At 38.7% G+C, this 19,109-nt stretch overlaps 1 protein-coding gene across 15 annotated transcripts in view; it reads right to left on the bottom strand.

Annotated features, from left to right (window-relative positions):
* The window catches only part of scrib (scribble planar cell polarity protein), a 92,415-nt gene that overhangs the window by 38,368 nt on the left and 34,938 nt on the right, over positions 1-19,109 (bottom strand). For 13 of the 15 annotated variants that reach the window (XM_051899237.1, XM_051899242.1, XM_051899235.1 and 10 more), the window contains exons 2-15: positions 10,012-10,129; positions 9,393-9,471; positions 8,919-9,008; positions 8,193-8,249; positions 8,000-8,063; positions 7,634-7,708; positions 7,261-7,405; positions 6,429-6,547; positions 4,617-4,816; positions 4,303-4,469; positions 2,748-2,878; positions 2,519-2,647; positions 2,103-2,279; positions 1,411-1,836 (exon numbers count right to left, since the gene is read on the bottom strand). In XM_051899237.1, the coding sequence (XP_051755197.1) occupies positions 1,411-1,836; positions 2,103-2,279; positions 2,519-2,647; positions 2,748-2,878; positions 4,303-4,469; positions 4,617-4,816; positions 6,429-6,547; positions 7,261-7,405; positions 7,634-7,708; positions 8,000-8,063; positions 8,193-8,249; positions 8,919-9,008; positions 9,393-9,471; positions 10,012-10,129 (1,977 nt within the window). The remainder of the gene's footprint in view (positions 1-1,410; positions 1,837-2,102; positions 2,280-2,518; positions 2,648-2,747; positions 2,879-4,302; positions 4,470-4,616; positions 4,817-6,428; positions 6,548-7,260; positions 7,406-7,633; positions 7,709-7,999; positions 8,064-8,192; positions 8,250-8,918; positions 9,009-9,392; positions 9,472-10,011; positions 10,130-19,109) is intronic. The other 2 variants (XM_051899236.1, XM_051899250.1) reach the window with 1 other exon arrangement.

Genomic DNA, 19,109 nt, shown 5'->3' with positions numbered 1-19,109 from the left:
ACCAGAGTTACAGGTTGTCAGTATCAACCCCTGACAAATCATTAGTGAGTCAGTGCTATGAAACAGATTTAAAGCAATTACCCGAATCCGCATAAACGTCAATATTCACACAGGACGAGCAAACTACATTTTTTCAAACTGAAAACATGCGCAGACAAGCCCTGTGCAAGCATTCCTTAGCCACTCAGCCATCCAGTCTTGGAGACCACACACACACGCACACACACGTTCTCTCTCCGAGTTCTTGACCCTGGTCAGAATATTTTGAACCAGATATATACAGAACTTGGTTTCAAGCTTTGAATATGTATTTTTAAGACTAATGGGAGTCTGCATAATTCTACTTGACACCTATATAATAATAATAATAATAAAAAAAAAAAGGATTATTCCATTGAAGTGAAGCTCAGGTATAATTTAAAATGATCAGCACACAGACAATTGTGGAAGGGTGGGCAAAGAAGGCAGTGTGCACTGATTCCCCCAGGCAGCAGAGACAGCAAATGATGATGAGAAGCAAGAGCAGTGCTCAATGGAGCGGAGTCAAGCTGTGGAGGAGGAGCTAAACATAGACAAAGGGTAGGGCAAAACAAGGAGAAGCTTTTTCATTTGAGGTTTCGTCCTTTCAATCAGACCAGGGGCAGAGGTCATCAAAACACATAAAACAAGCATTTATCATTCAGGCAAAACAGTCTAACATATTCTTGTCATACTTTTTGCATGCTGCAAATGTTCATTCCAATGACATAATGACTATGATACAGATAAAATGGATGACATATGAAAAAAATATTTATACAGCAGGGTACAAAAGCGTGGGACTACAAATGAAAATCTGTGTTTTAGACTTCAGTGCTGCTGTCATTACAGAAAAATGAGCACAAACCAAAGACACTGTCTTTGAAATGTAACAATTTTTCAATGTATCGTGCAAAAGGTTTGAGGAGTAATAGCTGCAGAAAATTCAGCTTTGTCATCACAGGAATAAATTGGTTTAAAATAGAAAACAGTTATTTTAAATTGTAATAATGTTTTATAATATTACTGTTTATTGTATTTATAGCCTCTGTGATCATAAAATACTTCTTTCAAAAACATTACAAAATCTTAAAGTTTTGAACGGTAATGTAACAAATTGTTCTGCTGTTAATATAATTTGAAATGAAATAAATTGTATTAAATTAGAAAAATGTAAAATGGACACTAGTGGTCTCAGGCGTTTAGAACTGTATTTTGTACATCTTGGGCTGAAACAATTCTGCTTCTGCACTGAGATGTGATTATTAAACACCTCAACTGCATAAACCCTAAGACAATATAAACTGATTTCACCAGCGACCTGCCTATACACTTTGAATGAGGTAACCAACCTTTCCCCCACCAACCCCTCAAGAAGTGAGCCCTTCTTACCTTCACCGGCTGCAGGGACGAGTTCATCTGACTCAGCCTGCTGTCTTCTAGCTCAGCAGTTTCTAGTCTGTGCTGGAATGGAGTATTGACTATTACTCCTCCCTCGTCCTCTTCCTCTTCCTCCTCCTCCTCCTCCACATCACCATCCCTTTCGTCCTCAGGGGTGTGAGCAGTAGGTGACAGGCCGTCATGACCGTAGCCTTGCAGCAGGGCGGCGACAGTCTCGGGTTTGGGCAGCTTGGTGATCTTGAAGTGCTTTTTGTAGTGTGGTGTGTCTTTACGTATGAGCCGTTGTTTCTCGGCAGGAAAAGGTGGCGTTCGGGAGTCCTCATCGCTCCTTTCAGCGTCTTCATCATCTTCTTCATTCTCATCTTCCTCATCATCACCGCCACGGATGATGGGCTCTTCGGCAAAGTGCACAGTGGGCTGCGAATGAAAAACTGTTCTGTGAAAATGCTTTTCTTACCAATGTAGTGACAGGATTATTATTGCTCACCATCAAGGGAAAAAAAAAATCTTTTACCAATTAATTATGTATAAATTAATATACATAAATATAAATTAATGTATTCACACAAACTTAAACGTAATCAATACAGTAGTTTGCACATGAACAGAGTTCATAGTTATATGCAGGATGTATTGAACATACTTAGACATTCGCATACATGAACAATAATGGTGCAGCTCACCTCAGAATACTCCACCTCCATCTCATCTAGCTCCTCCTCCTCTTGACCCTGTCCATTATTAAGCTCCATCCCTGTACTGTTTATAGCCCGCTTCTCGTCCTGAGAAGTGGCCGAGGCGGTGCTACTGGAAGCCTGAGAATCATGACTTTGATTGGACAGCCCACTCAACCGCTTCTCCTGTGGAAAACAATCATATATCAATAGTAATAACTAGGCAGTTTGTATCTAATATTTAAATAATCATTATTAAACAGTTTGTATGTAATAGGAAATTCAAATGTATTTAAATAATACATTTAATAACAATAATAATAAAAAAAAATTACATTACAGCTGCAAGCTGTAAAAGCACCTTTGAACTCCTAATAAAATAAAGTAAAATAAAATGAAATAATTGTGTCTTTGTTTGCTTTTACCTCAGAGTCTGGGGACTCCAGATCCTCATCTGGTTTGGCTGTATATGCCTCATTTCTTCTGGCTTCAATGACATTCTTCATCACCTTTAACTCACTAGGATGTGGTGTGGCTCTCCTCTGAAGACCCTGCTGGTTCACATATACATCAAGAGAATTAGCACAGGCACACAATTTCATGAAAACAGCTGTTCAGAAATTATAAACATCCTGTACACATTCCCATGCTCACCCTCCTCTCTGCCGCAGTCTCCTCATCTTCCTCTTCGTGTTTGGAGTCATCCCGGAACTGAATGACTGATACCCTGTTCAAATTAGTGTCTGTGGGCCAGGTTTCATCAGCGCTCCTGTCCAACAGATTCTCTGCAAAGTATGTTACAAAATATTATAATATGAAGTGTGTCATGGACTCACTTGGATGTAGTCCCAGCTTCAGACAGCATGGCCATGGACCACCCACAGTCCTTTTTACCGATATTCAATGCACCTTTTCAAACAAGTACTTCTTGCTCTAATCTGATTGGTTGCATTTAAAAATGTTTGGAACCTGACAGGTATTCAAGCTATGAAATAATCTGTATTTATTATCAGAGAACAATTCTGTGTATCTGATCTTAGAGACTACCACACCATTATTAAAATTAATTTTTCAGTCAAATGGTCTGTTCCTGGCTAAGTGAGCGGTTCTTGGCTAGAATACGCTGCAATGTGGGCTAGGCACTTTAGTCATGCTGTTTAGTTAAAGATCTGGTTATGTGAAGCTACTATGGGCGTGACTAGGGATGCACCGATACCATTTTTTTAAAGACCGAGTTCGAGTACCGATGCCTATACATTTATTAATTTCTCTCTCTCTGTTTTTTTTTTTTTTTTTTGGTGATGTTGCAGTTTTCCAAGCACAACACAGTGAGACTAATGAATGTAGGACAGCTTCTTTATTATTACTCTAATGAAAAAAGTAATAATTTTTATGTGCTTGTCACAAACTTAAAGAACAAAAATTTCATATCCTTCAAAAGGGCATAATTACCAATATATATAATTGTTGTTATATAAAAAGAAATTTACAAACAAATTACAAACATACAACAAATACTATAGAGATACAAATTAAATAAACTTGTTTTTCAGATACAGTAGGTTTATTTACCATGTATACATTTATTTAACATATTTTGTTGTTTTATTAACATTAATGACAAATATAGGCTACGATCCCTTTAAGACTGAATCCATGGATACGAGATAGGACGTTACTGATGGATACTGACACACATCCTGTTTTCACCCAAATGTTTACGTCCACTTAAGCCATAACCGACTGTATTTACGTGAGATACTCCACACGATGAACATTTTGACAACTATGTGTGCATTTGACCATTCAGACGCGAGCAGAACTGAACGCACGCAAGAAAGAGAGAGAGCGTGTGCGAGAGAGAGAGAGTGCTTCTGGTCTGTGTCATTCAGTGCGATTCCGCCTATCCCGCCTTCACTAATCGATAACGAATTGTGAATAAAAGCATGCAGTTTGCAATGTGTGGGTTGTCATCATTAATTCTGAAGTATTTCCACACCTCTGAAGCTGACATTGTTTCTGCTGCTGCCGCCGGTGTCTCTATGCACGGGAAATTCTGTCAGTTACGTCACGTGAGGTATTGGTCTTTAAGATCGGGGGTATTTTTACGAGTACGAGTACAAGTACATGAGCTTGGTATCGGTGCATCCCTAGGTGTGACTATAACCTGCATGACAGTTCCATACATGAGGATGGCAGAGCGTCTTACCAAGGCTTGATGAGGGTTGCTGGGGCAGCAGGTAGCAGGTGAGAACTTTTTCCCCAGTCCGCTCATCATCCTCTGTCTGGAATTTCAGCATGGGCTGAGACTGGTTCTCCGCCAGCCACATGGCCTTCAGGTTCAGATTGGCCAATGCGAATGGCAAGTTCTGCAACCTGCGATAGAGAGCGATAGATAGAGAAACTTCAATGCATGAAACGCACAGTTGGTAGCAACTCTTACGGTCACTCTGACCTTCTTGCATCCAAAACCTGTGATATAGAGACTTAGACAAGGTTTCTTATACAGAACACATTTTTCACCTGTTGCCTGCCACGTCCAGCACGTGTAATTCTGTGGCGTTGGCGAGCTCAGCAGGTAGCTTTCCCAAGCGGTTATCTCTGAGGGAGAGCACGTTCAAACTGACACATCCCCCCAGCTCTGCTGGGACGCTGCTCAAGCGGTTTCGGTCCACATTCAAGTTGGTCAACTTCTTCAGCTTCCCGAGTGAGCGAGGGAGGGACTGAAAGAGAAAATGGCACAAGGACGTTTTCACAAAGGGCTCTGCTCTGATACGCCTGCTTTCTTCCTGCAATTTGGTACTGTGGTACTGCTAATATTGCTGATTCCTTTAGGATCAATTGTGATTATTTATTTGCAAGTTATTTTGCATGAAAGCATCCACTAAACACAGGGATGCAAACTCGTCAGGGTGAAAATGTTGCAACCCCCCTTAGGGGTCCGGGGTCATGCCCTCTGGGAAGAAGAAAAAAAAAAAAAGAAAAAAAAAAAAAAAAACTATATAGAGTCTAAGGTGAGTTCCCTCCCCCAACTGTGTATATATATATATATATATATATATATATATATATATATATATATATATATATATATATATATATATATATATATATATATATAAAGTTTTGTTTACTTCAGTTGTTCACATTGTTGTTTTTATGGAACCCATTCAATATGAGTATAAAATAATAATAAATAATAAAAAATTCAATTCGACCATCAGTTTTCACACTTTTATGTGGAAAAAAAGCGTCAAAAATGAAATATTTATTGTGCATTTTAGTTAGATTCATTAAATAAAATGTGAGTTTTCACAAGTGTGACAAAATCATTGAGCTTGCGCTGCACTGACTGACAGCTGCTGTGATTACAAAGGAAAAGCGCGGTGCTCGCTTTGTGTAATTCATTCACAAGAAAAGTTATTGTTTTTCATGAGATTTTGTGAGAACTTCATACTTCACTTTGACAAAATGTATTTTTAAACTTAGCTATTTTACAATGTTTAATACTTATTGAAAAGCAAAACCAAGTGAAAAACTTACAGGAAATGGCTGATATATGCGCAAATAAATGCTACTCTGCCGCCAAGTGTTTTCTATCAAATGTTGGATTTCCTACATTTTGAATCATTCGGTTTTACAAATGGGGAAAATCTCAGAAGGATGAACAAATAATGTTTGTGGTCATCACATTAAAAATAACATTTGAAGTGCTGGAAAAAATGTGTGCGTATCTAATTACAGACACGGCATTTCTTAAATGGTCCCAAAAGCTTTGTCTTTATTGCAATAAAAAAAACTGGTTTATTGGAAAATTAGATAAATGTGATAACTGCATTAAAATATGAATACAACATTAAAAAGTCAACCACTGATGGTTTTCTGTCAATGTACAGCGAGAAGAGAATGATCAGCTAACAGTTCACCAAAAATGCCCAAGCTGGCTTAACGACAACCAGGAAGTAGCCATGCATATAGTCAATTGTGGATGAGCTCACCAAGAAAAATTCCAGACAACTAGGTTGTTATGGCAATAAATAAATAAATACTTATTTTCAAAAAATTACAACACAAATCACCCAAACGACTTATTTTAGATCCAAGTTTACATCCCTGTAAACAAACTGATATAAATGGATTCCAGTTAATAGTCCTCTTGTTCTCTCAATCTCGACATAAAATTCCCACAATGGTACCATTTCAAAAAAAGCACTGTGACAGAATAATACAAAAAATATAATGTAAGGCTCCAAAACCAGCTTTACAGAATTAGAAAGTGCATTAAGCAAAATGAAAGCAGACAGCACAGAGATCAGATGGTGTGGGGTTGTGTACCTGGAGAAGGTTCTCAGTCAACATGAGCTCTGTCAGGTTCTCACACTCGCCAAGAGAGTCTGTGAGATGTACTAAGCGGTTCTGGTTCACTTTCAGAATCGACAACTTCTTAAGCGAGCCTGTAAGGAAAAGCATTCTGTATAAGTTTTCATGCATGCTTTGAAATAACCACAAAAACAATATTTTAGTAATCATATCAAAACAGTAATCATATCAAAACAGTTTTAAGATGAACACTGAGGACAAAAACATCACTATGAAAAAAACTGCACTGTATACATAAGTGATAGTAGCTGAACAAAACATGATCTCTAAACATGTAATGACAGTGCATCAACAACATGACAAAAGTCTGCTGACACTAGAGGGCAGTGCTGTGATTCTCAAATCAACAGAAACATGTTTCTCAGAGGATCAGAGCAAAGAAAAACTCAGTTTTAAACATCAACTAAGACCATAATGGTTTTTAAAAAAGTTCAAATTTGCACACTTTTTCAATACTAAAATTGTGTGTTATTGTTGTGAAAGAAATCAAAAATTTTATAATTTTCATTGTCACCTCATGGGAAGATTGACAAATTTTCCACCAGGCTAATCACAACAGTGAGCAAAAAAGGTAGCAGACTGAAATCAAAAGTAACATTTTTTCTAGTAAACTTGAGGTTGTCACCATATAGGTGCTGATTTCATTTAGAATGGGCAGCACATTGTTTTCAGTAATTTGAATCAGAGTTTAAGGTGAGGGGCAGGACAGTGTGTTTATTGTCTCTACACAAAAGCAAGCACAATCTCGTATTTATTTATGTTTGTAAAGAGGGATATAGAGTTTCACCAATGCTGTCCGGCAAGACTTCCAGGAGGTTCTCGGAGAGCAGCAGGTCTGTGAGGGCGATAAGGCCGCTGATCTCTGTGGGAAGCTCTGATAGACGGTTCTCTGACACGTCCAAGCAAACCAGCTGCCGCAGGTTGCCCAGCTCCTGTTAAACACAGAGGTCATCTTTCAGTCAGCCGAAAGTGAATTAAAGCACTTCAGTTTCCACTCCAGTTATCAGCAGAACAGGCACATGCCAAATGCAATCAACTGCACTGAAGGTAAACAATGTCTGAAAAGGACAACATCTGCATGAATTTAAACTAGATATGTAAAATCATCCAGACAAATGACCCATATGACAATCAGCCAATCAGAAGCTGTCTGTACTCACAGGAGGTAGTGAGGAGAGCTGGTTTCTGTCCAACCACAGCTCACGAAGATTGGGCAGTGCCCCAAGTGTGTCAGGCTGAATGGAAGAAATATAAAAAGCAAGCAGATTAAAGACAGGACATGGAAAATAGAGAAATTATATGAAAAGAAGCACATAATAAAGGAAAAAATAATAATAATATTAAATTATATTTTCCTCAGCAGGTGCTCAGGTGTTAGTACAGTAAAGGAAACGATAATCAGACACTGGAGCAAACAAAAATAACATGCTCTAAATAAACCTGAAAATATGCCATGCATGTGTATGCATGATTCAACTGATCTCAGGACTGCTGTTAATATTACTAAAGAACTGGCTGTTTCTTACCAAAACTTCCAGTACATTGCTGCCCAGATCCAGCTGTTCCAGTTTAACCAGGAAGGAAAGAGAGCTAGAAGATGATAGAGACATTTCACATTTGATGTCATTTGCTTTGTATCCATTAAAATGATTTTGGGGGTAAATTCAGTGCATGAGCACTGTGGATCTAATGACTGCAGTTTATTGGGAAAATACTCACGAAGGTAAAGATTTCAGTAGATTCTCCCTCAGCTCTAGAGTCACCAGGTTTGACAAGCTGAATGGAGAAATAGAAAGAGACGAGACTGAGTGTCAGATGGTGCGTGTCACTTGATTTGGAAGAGTAAGGGGCTCTTCCATCTGTACGACATCAACGGTGGCCAAAAACCATGTGTGTGTGTGCGTAGATGTGTTAGATGGAGAGAGATTGTGTCTGTATGTGAACAGGATGCCTGCTTTATTTTATAATACAAAGACACTTTAAATATTCTAAAATAATATGCACAGGTATACACATTGCTTTTATCCATACCTTCTGTTAAAAATTGCATAAAAGCATACAGTACCATATAAATCTATGACCTAACTGATACATATTATGATGCTTGCTTTGTACATCTATAATAATGATTTTAAAGTCGGCATGAAATGAAAATGGGGAAAAATCCCTATCTATTTTCTCAAAGCATGTTATAAATCTTATTGTGAATGATTCATCCACGTATAGGCTCATTGAAATTTTGACCTCACAATATTTCATCAAAATGTCAACCCGATCATCTGGTGAAAACAATGGTCTTCTCTTAGACTTCTACTTTTGTTTTATCATGACTTTGCAGTGTCAAATACTTGCAAAATACATCTAAATTTTATTTAACACATTTTATGGTGGAAGAGACAATAACTGGCAGACTGCGTACAACGGAGCTTGTTTACATTGACTTACTTTCCTATGTCATTGGGTAGAGACTGCAGTGACACGTCATTGAGTGATAGGTGAGCCAGTCCTCTGAGCTGTGTGAAGCCATCAGGCAACCTGAGACAGAGACACACAAAAGGAAAATGAGACACACAGTGGAAGAGGCTTGGTCTGTGAAAGAGGTTACCGCTAGCAGCAGCACTTGTCTTCCTGCTCTAATGTAAATAAGGAGTGGGAAGCATTTGTTTGATGAATAAAGTTGACATCCTCTAATGGCCGTGTACACTGACTGACCCAAACAAAGACCCTGCTACACTCTCATCTGCTATAAAAATAACATTACAACATTTTAACAAAACATGATCATTTTTAACCCATTTTTAGTGTCATTCTTACTTCTCCCTTCTCTCCCAACTTCTCTACACCTTTCATAATCAAGAAAATGTCATTTGATATGAGCCAGAGCTTTAGGGGATTTGGGGGTTCCTCCAACCCACTAACCTGGTCAAGGGGTTTCCGCTGAAGTCTGCAATCTCCAAGGCCTGACATAATTTAATGTTTTCAGGAATCTCAGAAATATCTGAGACAGAAAGAGAGAGAGAGAGAGAAAGAGGCAAAGTCAGCGAGATTTACTGGAAGGAGTGTCACAACAAAATGAGCACTTTTTCAGGCTTCTTAATAATGGCTACCAGATGGCCTGAAGGAATGGGAGGAGAGGGTGATTTGACTGTGGTGAGAGTTGTCTGTATGTGCATGTGTGCATTATATGGGATCTGAGCCACACATCCAGGACCCAGTGAGAGCTGCTTCGTCTGCTGAGTTGCAGAATATAACACTGCATAGTCTAAATACAGACCAACATGTTCAACATTCCCACATTCAATCCTGAGACTAACAGTAAATGTGCCTCGGGCTGTGAGAGGCACACAAGAAGACAATTGGGAGTTGAAATTGATGTACATTTTTTAAATAAATGTGGATCAAAGAAAACATTCCAGTGCTCTGTATAAGGAAACACACAGGATATGTAAGGAAGTGTGTGTAAATATCTCTAGATGGGAGCAGTTTAAGACAGCAGGTCTATTTTTCAGGAACAAGACATTTAAGAGGGTTTGCACACCATTTCTGGAGATGTCCAGCTCCACCAGCTGTGTGAAGTTGGCAACGTCGGGCGGCAATTTTTGAATCTCGTTGTCACTGAGGCCCAGCTTTCGCAAATTGTGCAGTTTGAAGAAAGGCTGAAAGGAAAGAAAGAGTACGAATTAGACATAACACACTTACTGGCCAGACTAATTCATTTCACTTTAATAGGTACACCTGTCAACTGCTCTTTAATGCAAATATCTAATCAGCTAAGCACATGGCAGCAACTCAATGCATTTAGGCATGTAGACATGAGCTGTTTATCAATTCTAAGAACGCAAAAGAACGGACTTGCGTTCTCATTGAGACCGGTCTTGCCAGGCGACCTTGAAAGGACGAACTCAAATTCGCTTCATGAATGTGTAACGACAAATCTGCAGCAACTGCATGATGCATGAGAAATCATTTGCGAATAAAGTACTGTTTCCATCCAGTGAGTCGAAGAGAACAAAATCATCACTTCCTGATAAAGTGGTGCTAAATATCACTAACAAAAATGGAAGTTGCTGCAGTAGAAGCCACTATATGTAATAATTTTCGTATATAATAAATTATTTGCACTTCAGAGCACGCAGACGAAACGCAATAAAAGTTGTCATGTTATCTTGCATTCAGATGCCTGGTGTTTGTGAACGCAACCGTGAGAGGTGGTTCTGGGAGGAAATTATACCGAACCACTTTAACGACAAACTTTGCTCAGGCATTACAGAATGATCTAAACAGTATTTCAGATGCAGTGCAACGAGATCGGTCCGCTGGTTGATCCAGTTATGCCGTCCCATCGCAAAGTCACATGTCTTTTTTGATGCGCATCAAGGAATTTATTCGGTAAAAGGGTTTCCATCGTAGTTTATGCGCATGTTTTTGTATTGAATAAAAAAAATGTATCCGACTCTGAGTGCACAAGTTTTTTTATGCACATTTTTAGAATTCATGTGCATCTTGGCGTTTCCAATCCAGCGATGTTTTTTTTTAATGCGATATCCCAAAATGTGCATAAAAATAGGTGGATGGAAACATGGCTAATGACAGATTTACAACAAACAATTATACAGTCATTCAGTTATACAAGCATTCCTCCACTAGTCCACTTCAATTGCAAATGACAGTTTGACAAAAAAATTGAGAAGACCAATGAAACTGAAATTAGCAAAACTACTTTAATCTGCAAGATGTTACCTTCAAGTCAGGAGAAACTAATGACCAATACTCAACAATCTGACAACAGCTCATCTCCAAACACTTATCTAAACAACTAACAATCATTTAAAGGGAAGGCAAAAGTGTGCGTGTCAGTGTTTAAACATCCGTCTTCTCTATCAAGAGCTCGCTTGTTAGCTGGTCGCATTCAGTACATTCCTGCTGCTGTGGCCCATCATGCCCTCTCCTCTCTGCGTGCTGGGCTGGCTGCTGAACAGCACCAACAGAGGGCTTACTATCTACTGCCAAGAACAAGGCTGATACTGCGGTGTGTGTGGTTGCTTGTGTATCTGAACAGAAATTCTGATTCACTGGTACAAAAGAACAAAACATCAAACTTTTTGTAAAAAGAGAAGATGGATGCAAAATAAAAATGAAGGATGTGAACAGCATGTGAACAAAATTTTGAATAAACATTTCTCTCTCTCTCTATATATATATATATATGCACTATTAAAGTCTGAATCACATTAATGAGCTGTGCCGCACCCCAAAACTATGCACTCTAATGATAACCTTGCTTAAATCGACCATCAGTAAGTTTTATCAATTAAATTATTATCGATAATTAAGCAATCATTGATTAATTGTTCGCATCATCCGAGAGGAAACACAGCCCTCTATCGTTTACCTCAGAGGTTCATTGTGGGCAGCTGAAGGCTCTGCTGTCACCACCATGGTGGCAGGTGACATGTATCACATGACTAAGCAATGGGAAATGTGAGCCTGGTTAGAAACAAGACCAAAATATACATACACATCAAGTTATAAACTCAGTCCAGCTGCTGCATACAGGACTGAAATAATTAAAAACAAGTGGTGAGATGACACATGGTTGAACTGCACGTCATCTTAAAAACGCTGAGATGCCCTCACACAGAGGCCAACAAAACACACACCAGCACTAACTTCAATTATCAACATGCCAGGAGAGGGGCAGAGCATTGCCAGCGGGTGCCTGACTGTGTCGACTGCTAGTCAGGCCGTTCTGAGTGGGAGCCATGAGGTCTATTAGGGGGGAGGAAGCTCTCTAGTGAAGGCATGATTATAAACACACACAAAGCGGCCCATTCATCACTGCAGCCAGATGCCAGGCAAGCCCAAGACCATATAGTTACCAATCTACAGCACTCACACACTCAAAAAGACACTCTTTTCACTGTCCAGAAATCCATCTGCGACCCCTGCGTGTGAACAGACTTGGTGGTCAGACATGCATCATGTCCCTCTGACAATTGTGTTCCTCTGTGACTAGGGGTGACTAACAGTAACAGGTGACTAAGGCAAAGACATTCAGCATCGATCTATTCCACAAACTTCACTACACAGAAACAAAAGGAAGTCATCATCAGCCTGGCAAACCTCATATGCACTTACGGTCTTGTGCGCATGTCCGTTAACATGACTGTTTCAGGTTTCAGAAGGGTGCAAGCACCCTCGATGCACACTTTTGCAGAGTCCGCACTGAAGCGAGCTCGGCAGCAGATTTCTCCCCAACAGTCAAAGTGTGACTTTAATCCAGACTTACTTCATATCAAGTACACTGACTGGTTGCAGCTGCTAGTTTCAGATAGCGAAAAAAAAAACACACAACACTGACAGTTACAGGTATTCTGACTATGCGGGAGATCTTAAGTAAAATCTGGGTTTATAGCATGTAACCGTGTTTGTAAAGTGAATGGATTTAAATAAGCCATGATAATTCACTATACAAAGCAGAGTGTCACTTTAACTGTAAAATAATAGAGTGTCTAATATAAAATGCAGCAACAGTAAAATCATAAATGACACCAATGTTAAATAAATGAATGCATTACTGATCAAAATTGAGTAATTATCCACCAAGCAAAGTCAGGCCTCCAGACTAACAGTGACCAGTGCCACCAAAATGTACAGTTATGACACCAGCAACTGATTAGGTAGCACTGACTGAGGGGGCAGTGTGGCACAGAACTGCATTATTATGCTTTTGCACAGTTTGCCACTTGATTGTTTCTCATACACATAAATAGCAGTGCAGCTAGGGTGACCAGACGTCCTGTTTTCCCGGGACAGTCCCGTATTTCTGCTCTATTTTTAGTGTCCTGACTTATTAAGAAAAAAAAGAAAAAAAAAGAAAAAAAAAAATCATGTTTTGTCCCATATTTCATCTTTTCTAAAATTTCATTACAACTGGGTAATCATAGAACAAGTAGTAGTAGTAGTAGTAGTAGTAGTAGTAGTGTTCTGTCACGCAAGAACAGGCCAATCAATTCATTATAGAACAAAGTTACAATCCAATCACAATTCGTTATCGATTAGTGATGGCGGGATAGGCAGAATTGCGCTGAATGACACACCAGAAGCGCACTCTCTTTCTTGCACGTGATCCCAGCTCTCTCAGACAGCGCGCGATCAGTTCTCCATGCGCCTGATTGGTCAAATGCACACACAGTTGTCAAAATGTCCATCGTGTGGAGTATCTCACGTAAATACAGTCGGTTATGGCTCAAGTGTCATTGTCATTAATGTTAATAAAACAACAAAAGATGTTCAATGAATAGAGTGAAATAAAATTTCTCATATCATGGTCATATTGCCCATTCGTCCCGTATTCCAACATGAGAAATCTGGTCACCTTAAGTGCAGCGCATATTTAAAGAGAGTATGGCAGCTCTGTGGTGGCACCAGTGCAACCACTAACAAATTTTAGGCATATCAAAATGAAAAAAAAATGTCTTTAAATTTGACCATTTATTCACAGCCTGGAGCCCTGAAAACTACTGTAGGTTTACAAAAGCAGAGTGTTCTGATTCTGGCTTCGGGACACGCTGTTCACCTTATCACTGCAGAGGAATCAGAGGACAACTGTTTAGTTCAGCACTAGGTAAGGGACAATATCTTCAAGCAGACAGATGAATTTGCTTAATGTTTTAGCGACATTGTGTGTCCTTAAGGTACTGCGAACAATTAATAAAACATGCATATATCAACAAAAGTTGAAGTTTCTTTTTTCCCCCAATAATAAATTAATTTCTCCGTTTACTGTGCAAAGATATCCTGACCAGTATGACACAGCAACACTGGCTCAACCAATAGCGTGAGTTTGGGGGAGTATTGGTAGAAGGGGGATTATTTGAGAAACTTTTTTAGAAAAAGCCATTATTTTTGCAATTCTGCTTGGTGCCACTAGAGGCACATAATCACACACAGCACATTTAAACACACATTCAAAGCACAAGGGAAATAGTCCTAAATGAGAATGTGAGTGTTGGAGTTCCCCATCTAACAGCTGCTCAAGGTCCTTTACAGTGATTATGCCCAAAGCGCAAAAAAAATATAAAAGTCACAGCCTGTACTGTCCTTGTCTATGTGACAAACACAACAGCTGAAAAATAAATCAAACCTTAAAGGGGATCTATAATACCTCTTTTACAAGATGTAATATAAGTCTCTGGTGTCCCCAGAATGTGAAGTTTCAGCTCAAAATACCCCACAGATAATTTATTATAGGATTGTCAAATTTTCCCCTATTTGGGTGTGAGCAAAAACACGCCATTTTGTGCCCCTTTAAATGCAAATGAGCTGCTGCTCCTGGCCCTCTTTCCTTTAACAGCTCACGCTTCGGTTGCTCAACAACAACAAAGCTGGAGAATCTTACGCAGCCAAAATGACGATTGTCAGTAACGGTGTTCAGCCTTACATTGTTTAAACTGGAGTCGGACACTGATGGAGAGACTCAGGAAGAAGTTACAACTTTTAGAATGCATCTGGACATTTCTGAATGGTTAGTGGATAAATTTATGGAGTTGCTGTGGAGTTGATTCATTGATTAGGATGTGCCGTCATGTTAATCTTTTGGTCAAACCCAGCGTTGAATTGACCCTTGATTGTGAAGCAGTCCAGCGTAAAATGACAGCACGGTAACAACACTTCAATACAACAACTCCTCTTCTCTAAGGCAGCCCAACATGACCTCACCCCCTTTGTTGCAGCGTTTATGTAAATTTTGGGGTTTGTGATGTCACCAACCCAGGACGAAGCTTGTTGTAGTCCTTAAAAAGCAATTTCTGTAAAAGAAAATATCTCCCTTTGCACTGAACTTTGTTTAGACGTTGTTTATGCTCTAACAGCAACACTAAATAAAGTTAAAAAAGTGAAATCATAATCAAGGACCCCTTTAAACAAACATTTCCTTCTCTCTGAGCAAGGCACACATGCACATGGAGATGGAGAAAAGAGGAGTAAGATGGGGGTGGGGGGGGGGGAGAGAGAGAAGGACTAAAAAGAATATGTTGGCTCAGGCGTCCAGGTCAGCACAGAGGCTGCTGTGTGTTAGTCAAGTGACTGCTTACCCCATGACTTTCTCCAATTAAACCATTACAGTTAACCCCTGCGTCTGCAACATTACTAAACATTTCATCTTGGAAACAGACGGCACAGAAGATGACAAGACTGTAATGTTTTAAGAGCTAAAATGAGATGAATTTAAACACCCGACTACACTGACAAACAGATGCCACTCTCAATATCACACCATCTGTGTTTCCTCTACCTTGTCTCTACTTTATGGCATGGCCACTACAACAAAGTAGTCTGACACAATAAAACAAATGGTCAAATTGCATTTTTTTTTTTAATATTTGACACAATAGAAATTAAAACAACCAACAGTAATAAGGAGTAATGCAAAATTTTAAATTGAAAACAGGCCATTTAATTTAAAGGTAATTCAAAAATGAATACAAGACCAGAAACTTTAACAGAGTTTTCAACATTAGTTAGTGTGCATATCTGAGAGAAAAAAAACAATATTATATATATATGCAAATAGCACACTAAATTCTAGTTATTACTATAATTTAACAAAACCTTACAGCACCTAACTGATGAGCATGTTAATTCCCACAACGTTTATAGTATTAATGTTTAATGCATCTGGAAACAATGCAAACACGCATTAGGTCCACTAAGAGCACAAGCTCCTGACCTTAAAACACCAATGACATGTCCATCGTCAATCACAGCGCTCATCTTAATGGCTCATGCAAAATTAAAACAGCACAAAAGTTTTGAAAATGAATGGCCCTTTCATGGCCTCCTTCCTTCTCTCTGAACGAAAGGATGGCACGGGTGGGGGGCAAGGATGGGGGAGGAGTGGGCAAACAAAGCTTTAAGATGGTCCTTTTCAGCTCTGAAGAAAAGAGGACAGAGGATTGTGGGGTTGACCGCATCAGTAACCCCCCACGGAAGGATAGGAACAAAACATTATAAAATATCATTCTGAAACCAAATTCTAATTAAAGGAGAACATTTCTCTCTTCCTCCACTGACCTGTGAGGATTACACTGAGGGTCCTTCATATGAACAAACCCCCTGCCCTCTTTTCCCTCTTCTTTCCCTTAGCATTGAGACAAAGCCTCTGAAGTTGCACACAGTGCTGTCAATCAAAACTAAGACCACTTAGCTCCTCCCACTAAAGGCACCAACCGAGTGGAAGACTTTTCTATTGTTCTCAAGCAAAGGACACATTCAAGCCAAAAAAAAAGAAAAAAAAAAAAAGAAGAAAAGATGGCAAGAATGTGGGATACAAAAGGGAAGAGATGAGAAATGAGGTCAGGAAGGATGGAGAAGAGGAATTGGGGAAAGGGAAAGTGAGCAAGAGAGATAGTAAGAGCAGTGGATTATTAATAGTAGAGAGGTAGGCTGATGACAGATGAAACTGTTCATTAGTGACTCTGTTCATCCTGCAGGTCAATAAGACACTTTCACAGACCTGATTTCCTTTGCTGAACTCACACAATGCCACTGTGATATCACCTCTCCACTTATCTCATTTTTACAAGTGCATACCTGCACACATACCTGGTGGGTACAGACAGAAAAGATTGTAAAGCTACTTATTCATACTGAACTAGGAGTAAAAATCAGGGGTTGCTTTGCAGCAATTAGTTGTGAATGCAATTTAAATTTAAAATCAAATTATGGATTTGTATTGAAACAGCAAAACAGGATGCAAACTTTGAATTCAAGGAAGAATAACTAAATGGAAAGAAATTATATTTGACTAACATACAAAAAAAACCCCAAAAAACCTTACTTGCGGTAAGTGTAATTTTTAACTAGAAAAGCAAGCCCAATTTTCTTTTTTTATTTTATTTTGACAAAACACACTATTCCACATCCTGGCCAATGCTGTCCTTCAAACAAATGTGCCAACTGAATGCTATGAAAACATATAGTGAATATATCTATATCTATGATATGCAAAAAAGCTATAAAGCAAAAGGACAGTTTAAATCCCTACATTAAAAATGAAGATAATAAAGATAATAAGGAAAAAAAATAAAAATAAAAACACAAACTCAGTGTTAACAGGTAAGAGGAATGTTCTGCAGGAACACACCAGAGGTGTAAAGTACTGAGTAAATGTAATTAGTTACTGTACTTAAGTATCTTTTTGGCTACTTTGTAGTTGTACTGAGTATCAAAGATATTGGCAACTTTTACTCACTACTTGTTTACATTTTTGAGCAAGTAAATGTACTTTTTTACTCCACTTCATTTGTGATGAGTAATGCAATTACAAATTACATTTTTCATGGCAGCTAACTTTTTCTGCAGCAGTTTGTTTCTGATATAAAGAAGCGATATCGCCATCTAAGGGCATTGAAGGCACTCTATCTTTACTATCTTTACTCACCCAAAACTTGTCAACAAGGACACTTTACGTGAATGTGAGTGCATTAGCAGATAGATGCTGATCGCAGATGTTTTATTTATTAGATGAGGAAATGACTGCAGCTAGTGATGAGGCTCAAACCAGCACATACAGTAGACTTTGACTATTTAATTTTATTTAACATTTGTTTTATTTATCCGCTATATTGACAAGACCGTTTTGAAGGATATTGGTTTACTTATGGCCTTTCTGTGCACTTGAGCTCAACTGAGACTTGAGAGTTTGCAGACGTTTAAAAGGTTGTTGTGTCGACCTTAATTTATTGCATTGAGGTGTTCAGTTTTGTTTTGATTTTAGAAAATAAACTTGATTTCTCATCTTACAAATCAATTGTTTCTTATTTTCACAGGTATGTCTCTCAAGACTAGTGCATCTCTGAGCCTACATTCAGCATGAGTAAAATACTTAAGTACTGTTAAAATCAGATACTTTAAGACTGTTACTCAAGTCGTATTGGAATTGGTTACTTGTAACTTGTAGTGGAGTCATTTTCGATGTAAGGTATCAGTACTTTTACTCAAGTATGGTTTTCAGGTACTCTTTACACCTCTGGAACACACACATTCACTCTGGACACAGTAACCTGTTACTGTCATTTCTTTATTCTGTAAAATGTAAGAAACGTCTTACATGTACATTCAATTACAGTTACCACCCTCATAAAATACTTGAATTACATGTTGACTTTTAAACCTAAATTTAAAGTGCAAAAACAGATATTTCAGCAAAATGAATATTTTGCGCTGAATATTAATTGTCTCCCTTACCTAATGCATCCCGTCTGTTTGACGCGCATACGAGCAATGGTGCTCATTCCGTAAACTCTGATGTTTAATGCAGACACCCGCGTGAATTTGTAACTCACAGGTAAGGATATAACCGTAAAATGAAAGTTTTGCGCTGTCAAAGCACCTGGCATGGCATTCCATGTTAAACATCACGCTAATGCATTAGCTTGAAGCTTAAAATAAAGAATTCTCATGTTTTGGGCAGTTTGGATCACATACCTTTCCCGCAGCAGCTCACTCTGTTTCCTCCACTATTTTTAGATGCATTTTGTCCAACGAAATGCGTTATTCTGTGTTGTAATTTGACACGACTGGCGAAAGTTTTCCGTGCACGGAGGGCAGACGCGACTAATCGATAATGACATT

Source organism: Ctenopharyngodon idella, chromosome 7, assembly GCF_019924925.1.
Source record: "Ctenopharyngodon idella isolate HZGC_01 chromosome 7, HZGC01, whole genome shotgun sequence".
Lineage (NCBI taxonomy): Eukaryota > Metazoa > Chordata > Actinopteri > Cypriniformes > Xenocyprididae > Ctenopharyngodon > Ctenopharyngodon idella.
This window is presented reverse-complemented; position numbering and strand designations above follow the sequence as displayed.